At 43.0% G+C, this 20,017-nt stretch overlaps 1 protein-coding gene across 7 annotated transcripts in view; it reads right to left on the minus strand.

The window, feature by feature from the left end:
* Positions 1 to 5,411: 5,411 nt before the first annotated feature.
* ZDHHC21 (zDHHC palmitoyltransferase 21) overlaps positions 5,412 to 20,017 on the minus strand; it is a 45,555-nt gene continuing 30,949 nt past the window's right edge. For 6 of the 7 annotated variants that reach the window (XM_077345081.1, XM_077345083.1, XM_077345084.1 and 3 more), the window contains one exon: positions 5,412 to 19,803. In XM_077345081.1, coding sequence (XP_077201196.1) covers positions 19,671 to 19,803 — 133 coding nt within the window. In that variant the 3' untranslated portion in view covers positions 5,412 to 19,670. The remainder of the gene's footprint in view (positions 19,804 to 20,017) is intronic. The other variant, XR_013232600.1, reaches the window with a different exon arrangement.

Raw genomic sequence — 20,017 nt, forward strand, 5'->3', positions numbered from 1 at the left:
TGCTCTACACACACTGCATATAAATTACCCATCTTCCAGCCGCCTTGGAATTTTAAATCCATTTTTTTTAGAAAGCTTGTTTGTTGAAGTATGGGAACATGATCCATTCTGCGCACACAGGCAACATTTCCGAGTGAGGTGCATACTAGGGACACACCTGCCTGAGGCTTTAAAGTGATATATGCGGTTCTCTGTGATACCCCTGGATACACCACTTCAAATGTAAACCTTAATCTCCCTGAGGTCACCCCTTCCAACAGGTTACCTTTCCTTTAATGAAATGCAAATACCTGTCAGCCAGCAAACCTTCCCACTCCCTACATTTATGAATTGTGCTTTATTTTGTCTTCTGCAAAGACACCCCCCCTCCCCTACTCCTTTTACTGAAGCTTTAGTATTAGAGTTGCGGATGGGGTGAGGTGCATAAGGCTTCCATTGTTTCCATGTTTGGAAGAGAACAATGTCCTTTCTTTAGATAAAAGTCCTGCCTTTCTCATCAAAGTAACATTTATCTCTCCCCCCCCCATCCTTCTTTCCTCTTGCAATCAATATAGCCATCAATCAGAACATACTATGCATAACCCACAAACATTTGTTTGGGGATTTTGGGAAACTGCTTGTGGCAGAGATGACTGAAGCATACTATACCACTTTAAGAGATTGCTTTGAGCTTAATGGGAAATGTTTGAAAGTCTGCTAGAAAAGATGTTTGACAAAGTAACGTAACATTTTAAAGACTCCAGGACGTTAGGAAGACTCCAGGACTTTAGGAAGGGATAGCAGAAAAGACAAGAAAGGTGATAAATTATGTTAGAGGAACCATATGAGAAACCTGTGGATCAGCAATCAGTTTTAAATCAAGAGGTTTTAATGTTTTTTACATGGCACATCAGGTTAACTCACACAGATCTAAGGGCGATTGATATATCATATTAAAATAAATGTTTGCAGAATAACTGATGGGCCAGGAGGAGACAACCTGTGGATCACCGGTAGATTGCAGGATAATAAGTGTAGGGTTGGAAAACAGGGTTTGCCCTCACTGCAAGTGTTCCCAATAATAGTTCTCCTATGGATTCTGTTGTGGTGTAAGGACTGGATTTTATGAATATAAGAACGCAAACATTCTGTGGGTAGTGAAATCTCTAAAGCAGAATGTCTAAGTAATACAAATACACTCTGAAGATAAAAAAGAGGGTTGTATCCTTTGACTCCTACTCCTTTCCACCAAGCTGGATCCCGTGACTCTCTTCTGCTAAGTTTTCCTTCAAGGGAAAAAGATTTCCTCCAATAGAGAATGACTTTTTTGATAAAGGCTTTCTGTGATGGAGGAAAGTCTTTGTTTGTTGAAGCAAGCCTTTGGGAAGAAGATGGTGGAATGGAGTGACAGGACGCAGTTAAGCGGGAGACACAAGAGTCAGATGTTCTGTAAGACAACAATCAAAGAAATCTGAAATTTACCTCATCATTTAGAGCCGTGGTCCCCAAACTTTTTATCACCAGGGACCAGTCAACGCTTGACAATTTTACTGAGGCCCGGGGGGGATAGTCTTTTGCTGAGGGATGTCATTGCCGCCTGAGCCCCTGCTCCGCTTGCTTTCCTGCCGGTGCCCCTGACTTCTCACCGCCCGCTGGGGGGCACTGCCAGCAGCAGCTGTGCAGTGCCATGCCGAGGGGGGAGCCCCAGCCATGGCAGCCGCTGGAGAGCACCAAAGGTGAGCCAGCAGCAGAGTGGCAGGGCAGACCCCAAGGCAGCAGCTGGGGAGGAGGATGAGGAGGAGCCACAGCCCGGACCGGGGGTTGGGGGACAGCTGATTTAGAGGATTTGTATATACCGGGGGTTGGGGGACAGCTGATTTAGAGGATTTGTTTTGAAGACTGCCTAATGACAGAGAAGGACAAGCAGCCACTATCAAGAATGACCAGGAGCCAAGACAACAAATATTACTAAGAATACACAACAGGAAAGAAGAATCAGAGCAGTTAGTAGCATCAAAGTTACCAAAGTTCAGGGTTACCTTGAAAGCTAACTACTGCCTCTTGTGCATGAATATATTCCACAGTTCATGTTGCAGTAAATCATCTGATACTTCATATGCTGGATTATATGGTCACTTCTTGGTTCTCTGTATATTTCATCAGATTGAAGTTGAGGGGAAATGCTTATTTTAACTCTACCCCTTGTACACAAGCAACTAAACACAGAACCTGTATGCCAGGAGAAAGTTCTAGCCCAGATTTCTTCTTAACGTGCTTGTTTGCGTGTTCAGGTAGTGCTATTTTTCTAATGTATGGAGAAAAACTCAAACAAATCTTGCAGTCAAATGATGTCTTCAGCTGTTGCTCACAAAGGAACAGAGAGGGGGCATAACGAACATCCCAAGACTGGGCTAGGGCTCCAAAGCCTGGGGCACTGCCATTTAAAGTCTCCGTCTGACATCCCCACCAATTATACTTCAGATGTACAAAAGCACAGACCAGACGTCATGTGAAAATCCAAATGTGGGTATGCTTATATATCAAAGGATGCAATACTTCCTGAACACATTTCGGATCAAGTAAAGTTCTTGGATGCTTTCCAAAAACCCATCTAGACCAAGAAAGTAGTCATATCAGCTTTCTCCAAGAATGGATGTAGCTGTGGTGCATCAACATGAATTAAAGCACCCTGACCACTGGTGCTACCTGTGAATCTAGGAGTAATGATGCTTCCACAAGCATTCCCAAAACTTGAGGTTCCTTCAACATATCTGAGCAGTCTGGAGCTGAATACCAGAGCTGTTTGATACTCAAAGGGCTTACAAGAAAGGAACAGTTCTCCAAAACTACTGTAAATGTATCCCAACCCAGGCTGAAACTTTGTTGGAAGTGCTTTCTGGATAGGCTAGTCCAAACAGACTCTCTACCCCCGCCCAGTTGCAGCAGACTTATAGCAATCCCTCATGCAGTTTTAAAGACAAGAGACATTTAAAGGTGACTTGCAATTGACTGCCTTTATTCTGCATCTATTCTTGGAGAGCCAAATTCTTTTCCTTTTCAAAGCTGAGATTTATGTCACATTTTGCTTGTTTGGAACACTCATGTCTGAAGAACTCTAGAACCCCAACAGATGTCCCAGTGAAAGGCACCATTTTATTTATTCCATGTATTATATTTTGTTGGACTGATCAAGAAATAATATCTTCATGAAATAATATCTTCATATATAATCTTTTCAGTCCTAATTAACTACAGAGTTAGGATTAAGTATGTGTACTAGTATTCAATGATGAGATTCCATTCACCCTGGTACAATTCACTTGATGCCAGAAGTATGCCACATCAAATGTTGAAAGATTCATCCTCTAAGTCAGAGGTGACCAAACGGTGGCTTTCCAGATACCCATGGACTACAATACCCATGAGCCCCTGCCAGCACATGCTCATGGGTATTGTAGTCCATAGACATCCAGAGAGCCACAGTTTAGTCACCCTTGCAAGTATAACAGTAGTGTGAAGGGGACAATTTCTCTGAAGCAGTTACTAATTTACATTGCATTTTTCTCATATATCATACTCAACCATATGAAGCCCAGGAAAATGGGGGGATATATTACCAACATTGGACTGGGGGCTTAGCACTGGGGGCTGTTACCAGATACTAGGTACTGCATATTAACCACTATGATCTTGGACATCTCCAAATGCATTCATGGTATAGATGAGATCACATCTAATCACAAATCAATACTTTAACCAAGAAGTTCTGAGAAAGGAAAGCTAATCATCAGAAAAAATGAATAAACAAAGAATGTGCTGTTTAGTAAGTTCGGGTCTGTTTTTTTAAAAAATTAGCTTAGCTGTGTTTTATTCAAACTAACACATCCTTCCTCAAGCCTGTTTACTCAGCTGGATGTCCAGAGGGCCCAATTTTCCCTCCAATTGCCTTTGCACGCTAATATAATTGCCGCTCATATGGGTAATTGGTCAGCCTACAGCAGTTGTTAGCATGCATTTGTTCATCTGTACTACCTGGCAGCTTCTCAAAATGAATTTTCAACCTCTAAGTATTGTTGAATACATTAAAACAGAGAGACCCTAATAAAGAAACACTGCAGAAGCTATGCAATAGATATATAAACAGGGAATATATTAAACAGAGAAAGATATGGTCTAAGCTCTTCACATTTAAAAATACCAAAAGCTTCAATAAAAGAAAACAATATTTTAATCTGAGAAAGGTATAGCTGCTCCACATGAAACAATTTCCTTAATTGGACATCTCTTCTGTCGGTAGTTCTCTGTGGCATCTCACATTGTTATGTAAGTTGAATACAGATGTGTATTTCCCTAGAGAAACCTTGTCAGCAAGTTTCTGGCCCCATCACACACAACAATATACTCCCAGTGGTTTTAATTAAACTGGACTGTACCCCAAATCAAGGTTGAGTTTAGGGGCTCCTAAGAATTGACAAGTTGACTTGCCGGATCATACCCAAAGTCCACCTCATCTAGAATCTTGTGCAGTGGTCAGTTACATGACCTTGGGCTAGAAGTACGTTCACTTTCGATATGAAACTCATCCTGTATGAAGCAATCCTGTGAAAACAGTTGTTGTTAGTTGCGAAGTCATGTCTGACTCATCGCGACCCCACGGACAATGATTCTCCAGGCCTTCCTGCCCTCTACCATTCCCCAGAGTCCATTTAAGCTCGCACCGACTACTTCAGTGACTCCATCCAGCCACCTCATTCTCTGTCGTCCCCTTCTTCTTTTGCCTTCAATCGCTCCCAGCATTAGGCTCTTCTCTAGGGAGTCCTCCCTTCTCATGAGGTGGCCAAAGGAAATGGTACAGACAATGAAAAAAAGTCCCCAAATACCCTGCCATATTGTGATCATGTTTATTTCGGCATGGCAATATTTTGGAAATGATCCCACAACCACATTTGGTACATTTAAATGATGTTCCTTCTGGAGGTGGGAGTTCAGGACGTTTCAGGATTAGGCTGCATTCAGTTGTCATCACAAATCAGGAACTATTTAAATGATGTTTTGCACAACAAATTCTGGTTAGCCCATCAGACACAAACAGGAATGATCTGTAAACCCTGGTTCATTTGCTTCTTTGTTCTCTTCCACCTGTCTACAGAAAAGATATCTTCTATATAGTGCCATATCTGCGCACCGTAGCAATCCTAAACAAACTGTGATTTGCAAATTCACGTGTCACAATAAAGCTTTTAAAATGTAATTAATAAACGGCTAGAAACATTGGGATGCATCCAGCAATCCATGAGCAGAAGGCACTGGTTGTTGTAGATCTTTCTGACATTCCCTTCTCCCAGCAGTCCTTTTGACACTTAAGGAATATTTGCATCTTTTCCATGGATGTACAAATACGAATTTATTTTTTTAAGAGGGGGAAATGTAAATCCATTTGTTCATATTTATTAAAAAATAAATTTCCAAAAATACAGTAAACATTACCTCATAACAGAAGTTTTAAAAAGACCACTTATTAAACAATTTATAAAATAAAATAAGAATCATTACATAGACAAAACAGCTAACATAAATACAAAATATTGTTCACAAGGCAGACACATATACTAATTTGGGATTTTACTCCACAACACAGCATAGCAAGTGTTCCCAAATTTGGTACAATCCACACATTTATGTTTCTCAATTGTACCACATATCATTATCCAATCATCCTTTATTAGATAAATATAAGCACGACACATCTTCACAAGGGCAAATGTAAACATTTTTGTTAGTATTAGTTGGAAGTCATCAAGGTGCATTGGAATATGCTGTAAAACTTTGAGTGCCTTGGAAAAAAATTATGCCCCACTACAGAATATACTGTAGTTTAAAATTGGTCAGAAGAGAGAGGCTATATGACTTTTCTAATAAAGAAAGGAAAAATACCACTTCAAGTATACTCAGACAAAAACCACTTCAAGTATGCTAAGTACAGTATCTTTCCTTCCTCCCCTCCAATCATGCAGCTACCACAATACCTACCTTTTGAGTACTTTGAGAATAGTATTTTTACATTACATTCTGATAGTATTTATACAAATATGACTATGTGGACATGAATGGAACTACAGTAGGCATAACACAGAATTAGTGCTAGCTGTATTTTATTTTCAGTCAGTTTTCTACTATGTCACACGAGAAAGTTTCAATCAAAAGCCATTATTGCCAAAGAACCATGTCATGGATACTCTGCTGTTTGTAGAAAATTCCTCAAATAATGGGGCAATGGGTTACAGAATAACTATAGGACTATAATCAAGTGGCTGGTTATAGTTTTGGTTAGCTACAGTCTTGCAGGGATCACAGACAGAGACACATCAACTGAATATACTATAAAGGATTCTGATATATTACTTTTCCAAGCTAGAGTTCCAGAAAAATAAAGTTGAGAAGAATTATTAAGCATATTTTTAGAAAGTAGATACAAGCTACTTCAATAGACCCAAAACACTTTCACTCCCACCCAGACTTTTGACATATAACCAGAAGCCAGATTCAAGCCCGTGACCTTTAGAATCAAATTCTGGGTCATCTTAAATTCAGCAACCACCAACTCTTAAGTATAGATATTTTGTTTAGAGAGCTGCTTGTCAGGAAATCTTAGTTACTGCACTTAAGCTTTGGATTTGTCATGCTAGAAAATAGCAGTTTGTGTGCACAGAAAGAAAACATACTGGAACCAGTCCTCTCCTGTAAATCCACAATGTTATAAATTTACATGGGAAATTATCAGTACAATAACTAATTCTTACTAGGTTTTTGTCCCTGCTGTACAATTACAATTTTATTTACTTCTAGTTTTCAAAGAAAATATAAAGGCTATAAATTTGCTTAATAACAGCTATATTTGCAAACACACACAAAAAGATGCATGGAAGGCATCTGGTAGCTTGCTTACATTTATATATATATATAAATTTCTCTGAAGCAGTTAACACGGGAGCGGTAGAAATAAAGCCCTAAGGGGTATGTGAGTGGAGAAAGGGGCGGGACGAGTCCGGGATAAAAACCCAAGGGGGCCAATTGGGAGATGGAGAGGGATGCCTTCTGGAGTGTCCCTTCCAAAATTTCCCATGTCAAGGGCAGGGTTGAGCCTGGGGTGGGAGGGGGCGGCCGACAAGGCGGCAGGGAAAGGAGCACCCTGCTCCTTTCCCCGCACCAAGGTTGGGGAAAATGGGGCTGGGGGTGGGGTGCTGGAAGCGGGGCTGCAAGGTGGCCAGGGCCAGGAGAGGGCCTGCTAGTGCCCATTGTATTTTACAACACAATGGGCTTTAAATCTAGTATATTTATTTATTTATTTATTTATTTATTATTTATTTATTTATAACTGTTATGAAAAATCCAGTTTTAAAAAGGTTGTGCATGTTGTAATATAAATCTCCCAAACTGATAAAAATGTATATCATGTTAATTCTTTGGTTAAGTTCTAAGCTTTGGAAGCAGAGGCCATAAAGATACAGCTGGATCCAGACTAAACTGCCAATGTCCACTGTAGCTCCCCACCCCCCATAATTCCTTGGGGTCTTCTGTCCCCCAGGAGCAGCATTTCATGATGATCACTAGGCTGCAGTAAGGTAAAAGTTCCATTCTGTCTTTGCTAAATTTTGTCTGGATCTAACCTATAGACTGCATATGAGTGACTTTCATCACAAAACTCAGAATATTGAACCATTTCAAAGACTGAGATGCTGAGATGTTTCTAGTTTCAATTATGTTGAATTATTAGAAATGTTAATGAATTATTTTTACTAAGCAGAATGGACAAAAAGGGCACAAACATGTCTGCATCTCTTTTCATAGCAGGAGTTAAATTCATCTTGCAAGTTCCAGTCACAATGGGCAGCAGAGACTCACCTCAGCTGCCTTTTGGCGGCATGGAGGGCGGCGGGGAAGATGCGGCCTGAGTGGACGGCTGCAGCTTTTGCCGGGCGCGCATGGCAGCGGCGCGCCTGGCATGTGGGAGGCGGGGCTTCAGCGGCGCAAATAAATAGCGCCACGCGCTGGGCCCCAGCCTCTTTGCCTGCGCGCCGGACAGTGGACGGCCGCTAGGGGAGCAGAGAGCCAGGAGCGGAGGCATTAGGCAAGGCCTAGTTAAAAAAAAAAAAAACGGCTCGAGCGGCTTCGCTGGGGCTGTCGTCCAGTGCAGCCGTTTCCTGAGGGGAATTTAGTTTGGGCCTTTCTTCTGGGTTAAGGGAGGCGCCGGGGAGTGGTTTATTCTTATAAAAAAAAACCCCGGGTGTTGAATTTCGGTGCCAGTGGCGTAGTAGCGCCGGAGTTAAAGATTTATTTTATTTTAATAGCACCAGAATGACAGTTTTATTTTATTTCGTCGGCGAGGGGGGCAGTTTTGCCTCAGCGGGTGGGTTTTTCAGCGCCCGGGTCGGGCCTGTATATAAATAAATAAATAAATAAATAAATAAATAAACCATTTAGAGGCACAGAAAAAAAAGAAAGAAACGTCTGGCAGTAATGGCAGCTAAAAAAGCCCAGGCTCGCAAGGGAGCAGCTAAGGCTCGTGAGTCAGCAGGGGGTAAAGTGGCTGCTGCCACTTCCCCAGTTAGGGCTGGCCATAGGGCCAGTGCATCTAGGGCCAGTGCATCTCGGGCGCGGGCTGCATGGGCTTCAGCCATCCCTACTGTTAGGCAGGGCAGGAGTGGGACCAAGAAGGCGAGGGCGCCGAGCCGCGCTCCCCGTAGTAAGACTCCTGCCAAAGGCTCAGGCAGCCATGGTAACAGGCAGGCTTCACCCAGCTTGTCACGGGGGGGGGGGAGAGATCCAGGCAGGCAGTCACTAGGCAAGGGAGAAGCAGAACTAAGCAGCGTGAACTTAGATTTGCGGAGGCTGAGGAGGCTGCTGCTTACTCTTTGTCACCTTCGGTCAGTGAGTCCTCCCCCATTAGAAAAAAGCCACAAAAAGGGAGGTGGGCTGCCGCTGTTAAAAAACAAAAAGAAAGACGGTCAGGGAGCAGCCGTACCCATCAGACCTCCAGGAGGCGGGGGGCCATGGCGGCTCAATCTAGGGCTCAGTCTCCGTCAACGTGGAGACAGTGATGTTTCACAGAGCAGCAGGGAGTCAGATTCCGATCAAGGCAGCAGCCACAAGTCAGGAGATGGTGGCAGTGGCCAAGAGGGTTCAAAACGTTTTTGGAAGGGTTATGTCCAGGCTATTTCACATATTGCAAAAACTAAAGTTGGGCACACTCTACCTGATAAGTTAAGCTCAGCCGAGGATTCCAGCGGACGCAGAAGCTGTGATTCGGCTGAGTCAGCACGTGATGATCGGAGTGTCGGAAGCCGACACAGGAGGTGCCAGAGAAAGACTGGTCAAAAGCGCAGGCGTTCTATACAAGTTTGCCCATCGTCGGGTGAGTCTTCGTCTTGGGATGAGGGAGCAACGACTCGGCGGGCGGGTTGGTATTGGTTAGCCGGGGCTTATGTTCCGGGAATTCCAAAATGGCAGCACACTCGCAATAAATTTATTAGAGGAAGAGGGGATCCGGGAAAAGGACAGATTCCCGCCTGCACGATTTAAGAATTCTGAGGCTCCTCCTGGGGCTCACTTATCCATTAAGCTGAGAGAACGGGCCCTGGAGGGTTATTTTGTTGATGTTTTTTCTTTTATAAAGGGTCAGAGCAAAGGGGGCGATACAGGTAGCCATAGGGACACTAAGAGACGTTCACCTTGTGAACGGTCATTTAGCAACTGGCTCAGAGGATATGCAGAGTATTTTACTCTCATTGCGTGTGCGTATCCTGAGCGCGTCACCTTATGCACGTATTAGAAGCCAGGGAGTTGGCTGGTGAGGAAGCCGCGATTGATTACGATCGGGAGCTGGCTTCTCATAATGAGGATACAAGGTGGGATTTAAAACATACAGACACTTGGATGGTGTATGTGGGTTTTAGTGCTCGGCGACCCAGAGAAAAATATCAGCAGTCAGGTTCTGGTCGAAGAACGTCCGGACTCCCCTGTTGGGACTATAATAATAAGGGGTGCAGGCGAAGACGGTGCCGCTTCGAGCATAAATGCGAGGCTTGCGGTGGCAGCCATGCTCTTCTCGCCTGCAATCGGGGCAATTCTCAAGCGCCCTTTCGTGGGGCCCGACCTTCGGGGAAAAAAGATGGAGGGTCGGGGAATGCTGGAGCTTCAAGCGCATCAAAAGCAGTTTAAGACGATTCCGGCAGTCCTTCTCTCGTTGGCTCCCACTCCAGTACGTTTCGATGTGCTTACTAACATGTTGCAACGTTATCCCAACAGGAAGGCAGCTGAATATCTTCAGAAGGGTTTCGGGGAAGGTTTCCGGATCCCTTATACTGGAGAGCGAAAGGTCACTACTTGTGCTAATCTAAAATCTGCCACTGAGATGCCGGAGGTGGTGGCCAAAATGGTTAAAAAGGAATGTCAGGAAGGGCGGGTAGCTGGTCCATTTGACGGCCCACCCATTCCTGACTTGAGGGTCTCTCCATTAGGGGTGGTTCCCAAAAAGGCCCCAGGGGAATTTAGACTGATTCACCACCTGTCTTACCCATGGGGTGATTCTGTCAACGATCACATTGAGCATGAATTATGTACGGTGCACTACGCGCCTTTTGATAATGCGGTGGCCATCATACGAGCTTGTGGGAAAGGAGCCCTCATGGCAAAATGTGATATAAAATCTGCCTTCCGGCTCCTGCCCGTGCACCCCGAGGATTTTAGTTTACTCGGGTTTTGTTTTGAAAGAAGGTGGTACGTTGACAAGGCAATGCCTATGGGTTGTGCTATTGCATGCGCAGCCTTTGAGACATTTAGCTCCTTCTTAGAATGGGCCATAAGGGACAGAGTCAAATTTGACTCAATAACCCATTATTTTGGATGATTTTCTTCTTTCCGGCCACCGCGGGTCAACGGAGTGTGAAAACCGTCTGGCTATGTTTCAGGCGCTGATGGCAGAGTTAGCTGTACCTTTGGCTAATGAAAAAACCCGAAGGTCCTACAACTCGCTTGTCTTATTTAGGCATTGAGTTGGATTCTGTCCAAGGTACTTCCAGATTACCCGAAAATAAATTGGTTAATCTAAAAGGTTTGTTGGCTGACATGGCGGGCAGGCGAAAATGCACCTTGAAGGAGATGCAGTCCCTACTGGGGCATTTGAATTTTGCCTGTAAAGTGGTCACACCAGGGAGGGCTTTCTGTGCTAGAATGGCACGATCAGCAGCAGGGATTACTAAGCAGCATTTTCACATCCGAGTCACTAAGGATATAAAGGCAGATGTTGCCATGTGGCTGGACTTCTTGGCCCACTTTAATGGGGTTTCCATCTGGCAAACTCCCTTAGCCCTTGGGGACTGTTTGCAGGTCCATTCGGATGCAGCCGGGGGCGTAGGCTTTGGAGTTTATTACGGAGCCCAGTGGTGTGCCGGTAAGTGGCCTAGTGACTGGTCGCAAGATGTGCGGAGAGACCTCACCTTTTTAGAATTTTTTCCAATTTTGATGGCAGCAGTTATCTGGGGTCCATTGTTCAAAAACAAGCGCGTCACATTCTGGTGTGATAACCAGGCGGTGGTGCGCATTGTGAATAAACAATCTGCAAAATCGGTTAGGGTAATGAGGTTAGTTCGTAGGTTGGTGTTAACCTGCTTAAAATTTAATGTGTCATTTGTGTTGCGACATGTGCCGGGGGTGCGCAACACAGTGGCCGACGCCCTCTCTCATTTCCAGGGCGACAGATTTTGCGACCTGGCCCCGGGGGCGAATCCAGGTCCAGATGTGTTCCCAGAGGAACTATGGACGCTTGGCAACGGGTGATCCTTCAGGGCGTGCTAGGTTCCATAGCACCATCGATGCGTAGAGCCTATCAGGCTGCTGCTGAACGTTTTCTGATGTTCACTTCCAACCTTGGCTTCAAGGCCCCATGGCCGATGAAGGAAAGCCTTTTATTATGTTTTTTAGCTCAATTAAAAGGGGAAGGGATCTCACCAAGGACTATGAGGGTCATTCTTTCAGGCTTGTCCTTCCACAGTAACTTGAGGGGAGGGTGGGATCCCTGTTCCTCATTTTTGGCTCGGAAAGCAGTGAGCGGTTGGAGGAGAGAGAGGCCAAAAAGTTTGGACCATAGACGCCCAATCACAAAGTCAATTTTGAGAGAGTTACTGAGGCAACTTCCCACGATATGTTTTAATTCATTTGAAATTGCATTGGCCGGATCATCATTTACCATGGCATTCTTTGGGGCTTTCCGCTGTTGTGAGCTTGTGGCTCCGTCACGGGCAGCCCCAGGTCGTCACACATTAGCTTTTCAGGACGTCACGGTTCTTCAGAATTACCTGCATGTTAGATTACGCGGGTCAAAGACCGATCAAAGTGGGAGGGGCTCATCCATTTACATAAACCGGTCAGAGGACATCACTATTTGTCCAGTGCGGTGGTTGGGCAGGTATTTGTCAGTCCGCCCAGACACAGTGGGCCCTTTATTTGTGCATAATAATGGGGAATGCTTTTCACGTTACCAATTTTTATCAGTTTTAAGAGCTTGCTTAAGGAAATTTAACTTGAATGCGGAGCTGTACGGCACGCATTCATTTCGTTTTGGGGCAGCCACCCAGGCATATTGAGCAGATAAAAGACCTGGGTAGGTGGCGTTCGGCTGCCTACAAAACATATGTACGTCCACAATCGTGTTACTAATACTTACCTCGTTTCAGGGAGATGTTCTACAATTCGTACTGTTTTATGCCTTGGACATAGCATCATATTCTGGGACGATATGCCGCCAACTCCGGCTGGGGCCGTGACCTGGGACTGGGAGGCTTCCTGCAGTTCACATGGCATGGTCACCGCGGCATGAGATGGTCATCTCTTCTGGATGTGGCTTCGGAAGCAGTTTACCGATGGGGTCATCCGACGGCGGTCATTCTCCAGCTGGGAGAAAATGATCTGCCTGCTGTGTCCGGGCGATGTTTGATTAACTTAATGCTTGACGATTTGAAAGTTTTAAGAAACCGTTTACCTGTTTCCATGTTGTTTTGGTCTGAAATGTTAAGTAGACAGCGCTGGAGAAGCAGAGAGGGTCCTGCCGCCTTAAATCGGGCAAAAAGTAAGGTCAATCGTGCTGTTTCTAGAGTTATAGTACAAATGGGTGGCCGGATTATTGGGCATCCAGACATCGATAACCAACTGCCTGCGTTGTATCGCACGGATGGTGTGCACCTATCTGAATGAGGGCAGGACATATGGTTTCAGGACACACGATGGGCCTTACTTAGCTGGTGTAAGGAGGATGGGGTTGGCGGAAACGAAGCAATGCTCCGTTTTTGTGGCGGATTTTGACATGAACAGAGCCTATTTATTCGGAGCCGGTATGCGATCGGACTCCCAGGGGAGTGGGGCTTTCTTAAGAAGGTGGTGTTTGAGCGAGAGGCCCACCCAGCGGGGGGGGGCATACTTGCTCATGGCGACCAGATGAACCTAGGCGGGGCAACCAAGGAGGTTTGCGCCCTTTGGACCCTGCTATATGGGCCATCTCCCATAGTTAGAGTTCAAGAGTGCAGGAGGCCGTGTTTCCCAGCGGGGAAGGGCGATGGATCCTGAACGCTCTTGGACGTGGGTTTCCAGCCAGCAGGCTGGATAGGCCAGGCTCCGTTTCATGTCATGCCAACCCATGTTTTGGGGGGGTAAAATAAAGCTGTGGCCATATTTAAGCCATATCAGGTGTCGTGTCTTCACTGCCAGTACTGGCCTTCTTCCTGCCAAAAAAGCTTTCTTGTTATATTTGCGGACGTTTATAAATTGGATTAGGATTCAATGTACATTATAATGCATTTCCCATTTCAGCATTAAATGTACATTATAATGTTAAAAACTGGAGAGGGGCTGTTTGCCACACTGGACTAGTAATGTTAACGAAGAATCACAGTAGATTAGACTAGGCTGTACAAAGTACATTGGAACCTAGGTAGGAGCAGCGTCATGTCCTAATCAGCTCTCTGGGTGAGAAATAATATGGCTTGCCTCACACAAAGGCAGGCCACATGCACAAAGAGGTCTGCAACTCATCCCACCTGTTAGGTTGTGATACACGTTGGATGGTCCACATCCCACCACTGATTCAGGCCATGGTATACCCAAAGGCAAGTGGTTATGTCGTTCTGCAAAAAGTAAAATAAAATGAACAAAGCAGGCCAACAGGTGTCTCCTTGTGGTTGCTGAAGACTTTTCAGGCCACCCTACCTACAAACCTTCATCCCAAAAACAACTGGTGGAAAGTACTGTGAAGTCACTGACAACTTCTGGCAGCTCTGTAGTCTTATCAAAACAAAAGACGAACAGAGTTGGTTTGCCATTGCTTGCTTAAGATTCTTCCTTGTTGAGATTCAGTGTTTTACATTACAAAAGCATCCTTGTGCGAGGCAATGTTTCTTTACAAAAAGTTTGCTTTGATGGTTTGGCCATCTAGTTGCAGCTGACTTGCAGCAGCATTGTGGAAGTTTTCAATGCAACAAACATTCAGAGGTGGTTTACCATTGTCTGCCTTTGTGTCATGACCTTAGTACTAACCAGGGCTGACCCTGCTTAGCAGCCAAGACCTGATGAGATCGGGGTAGCCTAGGCTGTCCTGGTCAGGGCACTGCTGCCATTAACAAGATTTCAATTATTAATCAGTGCCAAGGTTCTGGCAGTGACCCCCTCTCCATACATGTTCCACAGCAGTATGTCCTGTCTACTGTGAAAAACACAAGATTGGGACAATCATTTTTCAAGGAAAAACTATTTTCCATCAAGATCTATGTATAGATGTGGACTTGTACAGTATCTAGAGAAAACACTGGTTTAAGTACTTCAGAGAATAGGAGATTTAAAGACGTCACCGTAAACATCAATAAATCTATACTGCTGATAATTACATAAAGCAGTCACTTTAGAGGAATAATAATAAATAAAATATGTTAAAATATTTTTCTAATGATAAGATAAACAATTTCTGCCTGGAACATATATTAATGGGTTTTAGTGCCAAATCTAAGCATTTTGCTTATTTTCAGTGGGGTAATGCTGCTTAGCATTTCATGAACATTATGCACTTAAAAATTAAGATATAAAAAAATTAAGAGATTATAAATAAAAAGAACAGATGTAGAGTATGCTAGAAAAGTAAACAGCTGCCCTAGTCATATTAAAACACATTTAGGTCTAACTAATCTCTCAATTTATTATCCTAATGTTATCTTTCATATTCACTAGGAAAAGCATAGGATTTAAACATGGGTCTTTAGTAGATAGGAAGAGAATCCTCAGTACTAGCTATCAATAGGAAAGAGAGTAATGTCACAGAACAGACATTTTCCCCAGTTTTGAAAACTATTTTATCTGATTCTCACCTTTTTCCCATCTAAGATATATGGAGATTTAAAATAAGAATAAGGGTTTTTTTTTTTAATGCAACTGCATTGTACTGACCTTTTGAATTCTGTTTTAATTGAAACTTCTTTGCGGTTCTCTTAATAGCTACTCAAAACTGGTAGGTTACCAGAACCTACTCAGAACTGGTAAGTTACCAGTCAAGAGCTTAATACTATTATTATCCCATTTATCCGATATATGAGAGCTTTGGGATCTAGCTTGGGCATACGATGTCACAGAAGTAAATATCTACTCCCCGGACATTTCCAATATTTGTATATATGCACTTCTTCCTATTTCTTCCACATCACCCTAGATAGGCAATCTGATTATGTTATTTATTTAATAATTTTTTATCCCAGCCTCCCTCCAGAGAACTCAGAGCATCATACATGGTTCTTATTGCATTTTATCCTTACAATAATCCTGTGAAGTAGGTTATACCCAGAGAGAGTGACTAGGCCAAAGTAACTCAGTAAGTTTTGTGGCAATGGGGACCTGAACCTGGGTCTCCCTAATCCAAGCTCAAGACTTTAATCAAACACCACATTGGCTGTCAGTGGTGAATTTTTGACAAAAGTATTTTGGAAACACCATACAAACCGCTTGAATGTCAGAGCAAGTGTCTATTTCTCTCTGGCCACACAGAAAGCAGAACATCTGACACAAATATTTTTTCTGACACAAATATTGTGCTCACGCATGAAAAGGGTTAGCAGGAGAATCCAGTAGACTGGATTCAGGAGGAAAGATAGTAAGAAATAGTGAAACCTGTCCGAAACCAGAACAGCATTTTTAGTTAGGTGGAATGTCAACGTCATTACATAAGACAACCGAGAGAGGGCACTTTGGGAACAACAGAATGAGAGCTCTTTCAAACTCTTACAGCAAGTCACAACTTTCAGGAGAATTATTGAGCTTGCAGAAGGCATGTATTGACAACATTTTACTCACCTCCCCTACAGCATTGCAGAGGATGCACCAGGCAATTAACGTAAAAGCAGTAAACAGTTTGTTTGATGAGAGCTGAACTTCAAGTGCTATCAGTGTGCAGCATTTTGGAATTTAAAATAAATATTAGTGATGAACGTTCACCCTTACACAAGCTGTTCTGATTTACTTTTTTAAAATGTGTTAAATGAGGTTATAAGATCACGTTCACAAGAAGTTCTAGCCAAAAACAAATGAAACAACGATGTATCCTTGAAAGAAAACCATGTATGCCCTATCAACTTCCATGACCTTCGCAAGACAAGTTCCCTTATCACTTTGTCTAACCAAGTTGCATAAACCAAAATCCAATGACTTTCCAAAAGTCCTGTTATCCATGCAGCACCAAGTACAGAAATCCTTGACACCAGGATATCAGCACTGCAAGTTATAGACTAAATTCTGGAATCACAAAGTCTTGCGTCATATGCAACACTGAACCATCATTGACATTGCAAGGCAGCCTTCCCTGTTCTTTGTCCTTTCCTTTGTGAACTCCATCTCCCTTCTGGATAGCCTGGTTTTCAGGATTTCATACTTTGTCATTACTTCTAAACCAACATATCATGGTCTGCCCAGTTCATAGGTAACGCCTAAAACCGAAAAGTATAGGAAGGAACTGGAAAGCACAAGGGCAGGGAGAAGGAACAGGATGTGAATTTAATGCTCACTGACATTAATTCCTATGCCAAAATCTATGATATCAGTTCCAATGTTTTAAAGAAGAGATGAGCAGCAACAATGCATGGACAATGCTCACTTAGCACATGTAAGTGTAGGCTCTCCCTGTCGATAAATACCTGACAGATCTCTTTTAGGAACTGACTAAAAACATTTTAGTTGGGTTAGTGAGGAAAATTAATATGCTGGCTATCCAAATTCCATTGTTCTGTATAATAAGGTACATATTAGACAAGCCGATGATAAAAGATTTTGGTCTATTGCCCAGCATGAATGACATGTACCAAGGTAACCATTAGACATTATATAAAAGTAATGTTATCTGTGGTTTGGGTATCGTATTTCATGTCCCCTTTAATATACATGCAGCATTTGCATGCCAGCACAGCACAAGCCACAGATTGCTAGTGTGTGCAAATGCTTTATATAGAGATAAGAGGAGCTGCTTTTTTGTACCCCGCTTTTTACTACCGAAAGGAGTCCCGAAGTGGCTTATGGTCCCTTACCCTTTCTCTTCCCACAGCAGACACCTTGTGAGGTATATAAGACTGAGAGAGCTTTGGGAGAACTGTGACCCGTGCAAGGCCACTCAGCTGGCCACATGTGGAAGAGTGGGGAATCAAACCTGGTTCCCCAGATTAGATGCCACTACAACAAGCTGGTTCTGATAGACCAGTGCTATGATAAACATCTAGCCTATGAACACAATAATCAGTCAGCTGTGCCCTGCTTGCCATCTCTCTCCCTACAACTCAGACCTTAAAATTACCAGTCCCACTGTTACATATGACTGGCACATGTGGTTCTTGTAGGCATCATCTATTATGTTTTTATCCCATCATTCCTCCAAGAAGCTCAGGCAGCATACAGGGCAGCATACAACAACCTTGTGACAGAGAGGACTGACCGACCAACCGACCCAAGGTCACTCAGGGAGTTTCCTGGCTGAATGAGGGTATGAAACCAGGTGTTCCAGGTCCTAGTATGACACAAACTACTCTTAGGATGCTTAAGAGGTAGGAGGGAATGAGACAAGCCTATACTTCCTGCCCAATGCTATATGACAATACTTGAGGGAAGCCGCTGTAGAAAACCAAGGAAGGGGCAAGTGCCAACACAAACACAGATGCCACAGACAGAGTTGCTTTCTGCGTCATTGGGAAAATTGGTGTTGTGCCACACTGTCCTAGGACCAGCACGGTCCAACTTACCATCTGGTTTTTTGAGCTGTGATACATAAAACTGGGTCACTGTTCAGATGCTGTTTAGGTAAGCAGGTTTTGGTAAGTATTTTGAATAGCACACATACCTTGAGCTGAGAGATCTTGCTAGAATTTGGGAAAGATTCACACTTCTAAACAAATAATTGATCAAAACCATCCCAGATCTACATTCCAGTTTACCATTTGAGGATGCAGGCAAGCCACCTTCTTCTCACTTTCAATAACCTCCTGGATGTATTAGTTAGAACAGTCTTGTACATGGTAGCTAATGCTTATTATCAACATCCATAATCATTATATAAATACTATTTAAAAAAATATCTCCCACATATATTACTCATTATATAAACACCTGGAATTTAAATTTTAAATATTTCTAAGAGTGGTTATACAAAACAAGAAGCATTATTATAGAGACAACACATTATTTTTGTATACCAGATATATTACATAGAATCATAGAGTTGGAAGGGGCCATACGGGCCATCTAGTCCAACCCCCTGCTCTACGCAGGATCAGCCCTAAGCATCCTAAAGCATCCAAGAAAAGTGTGCATCCAACCTTTGCTTGAAGACTGCCAGTGCTTAACTTTGGCTGGATGACAGCCTTTGTTAAAAGTATTCATTTTTAAGAGACATGTACCACATAAGACTATCGTTGAATTATTGCATTTACATAGAGAAGGGAAAGAACATCTATATAACAATACTTTTTTCCCTTTTAAGCTATCCACTCATACTGTCTTGTTTTTGTAATTGTTTCTATTTTTACACAAGAACAATAAAAACATACTTTTATAAAACTGAGGACATAAGCCAAAAAATTGCCCTTGATTTTTTTTTAAAAACCACCTTTAAAAGTCACATATTTCAAGTGATCAGCTGCTCAATTAATATCATGCATCATAAATAAAGGAAGGCATAGTGGATTTTAAATCAGATTAGCTGATTAACATATTATTGATTCTTAAAAAAGAATAAAAAATTCAAGGCAGACAAGACATTTTTCAAACCTATTTGACAGTGTAAATGCCAGTGTTTCTACCAAAACATTATTATCTAGTATCAAAACAAAAAATTAATAACATTTGTACATTGGTCATTGCGTTGGTTATTCACATCAAATAATAAAGCCATTTTTCTGAAAAGCTGTTTGAAAGTAAGTACACTTTAAAAGTAAACACAGAAATGTCCATTAATCCCACAACGGACTCAAGATCATTATTATTAAAATAAAGCCTGGGGCACATTGTGATATCTAAGATTGGTGGGTAGATTTTAATTGACTTGAGTACTGTCATAGTTCTATTATCACAAAACCTGCAATACACTTCCAGCATGGAGGACCCATCTGTGCCCACCATCCATCTGTTTAGACATGATTGGCAAAGTGGTAGGGAATTCGCAGTGGTCGTCTTTGCCTGAAAGGAATAAACCACAGGATCTTCCAACGAGTGCCAAAAACTTCTGAGAAGGTCTGCTGCCATGGCTTTCGCGGTCTCGATCTACAGACGACAGCATTATTAGTGAAAGACAGCACTCCCATGGTGCACTTCAGTCAACTAGAACAATACAGGGTTGGCTGGGGATCCATTACTTGACTCTGATGAATTGCATCCTAGCCACGAGTACAGTTTTCTTTTCACTATCACATGCAGCTGAAACTTAACTATCAGAAGCATGGAATGCAGCTGTATCTACCGAAGGCAGTCTTAAACC

This window comes from Paroedura picta, chromosome 7 (genome assembly GCF_049243985.1).
Source record: "Paroedura picta isolate Pp20150507F chromosome 7, Ppicta_v3.0, whole genome shotgun sequence".
In the NCBI taxonomy this organism is placed as follows: Eukaryota; Metazoa; Chordata; class Lepidosauria; order Squamata; family Gekkonidae; genus Paroedura; species Paroedura picta.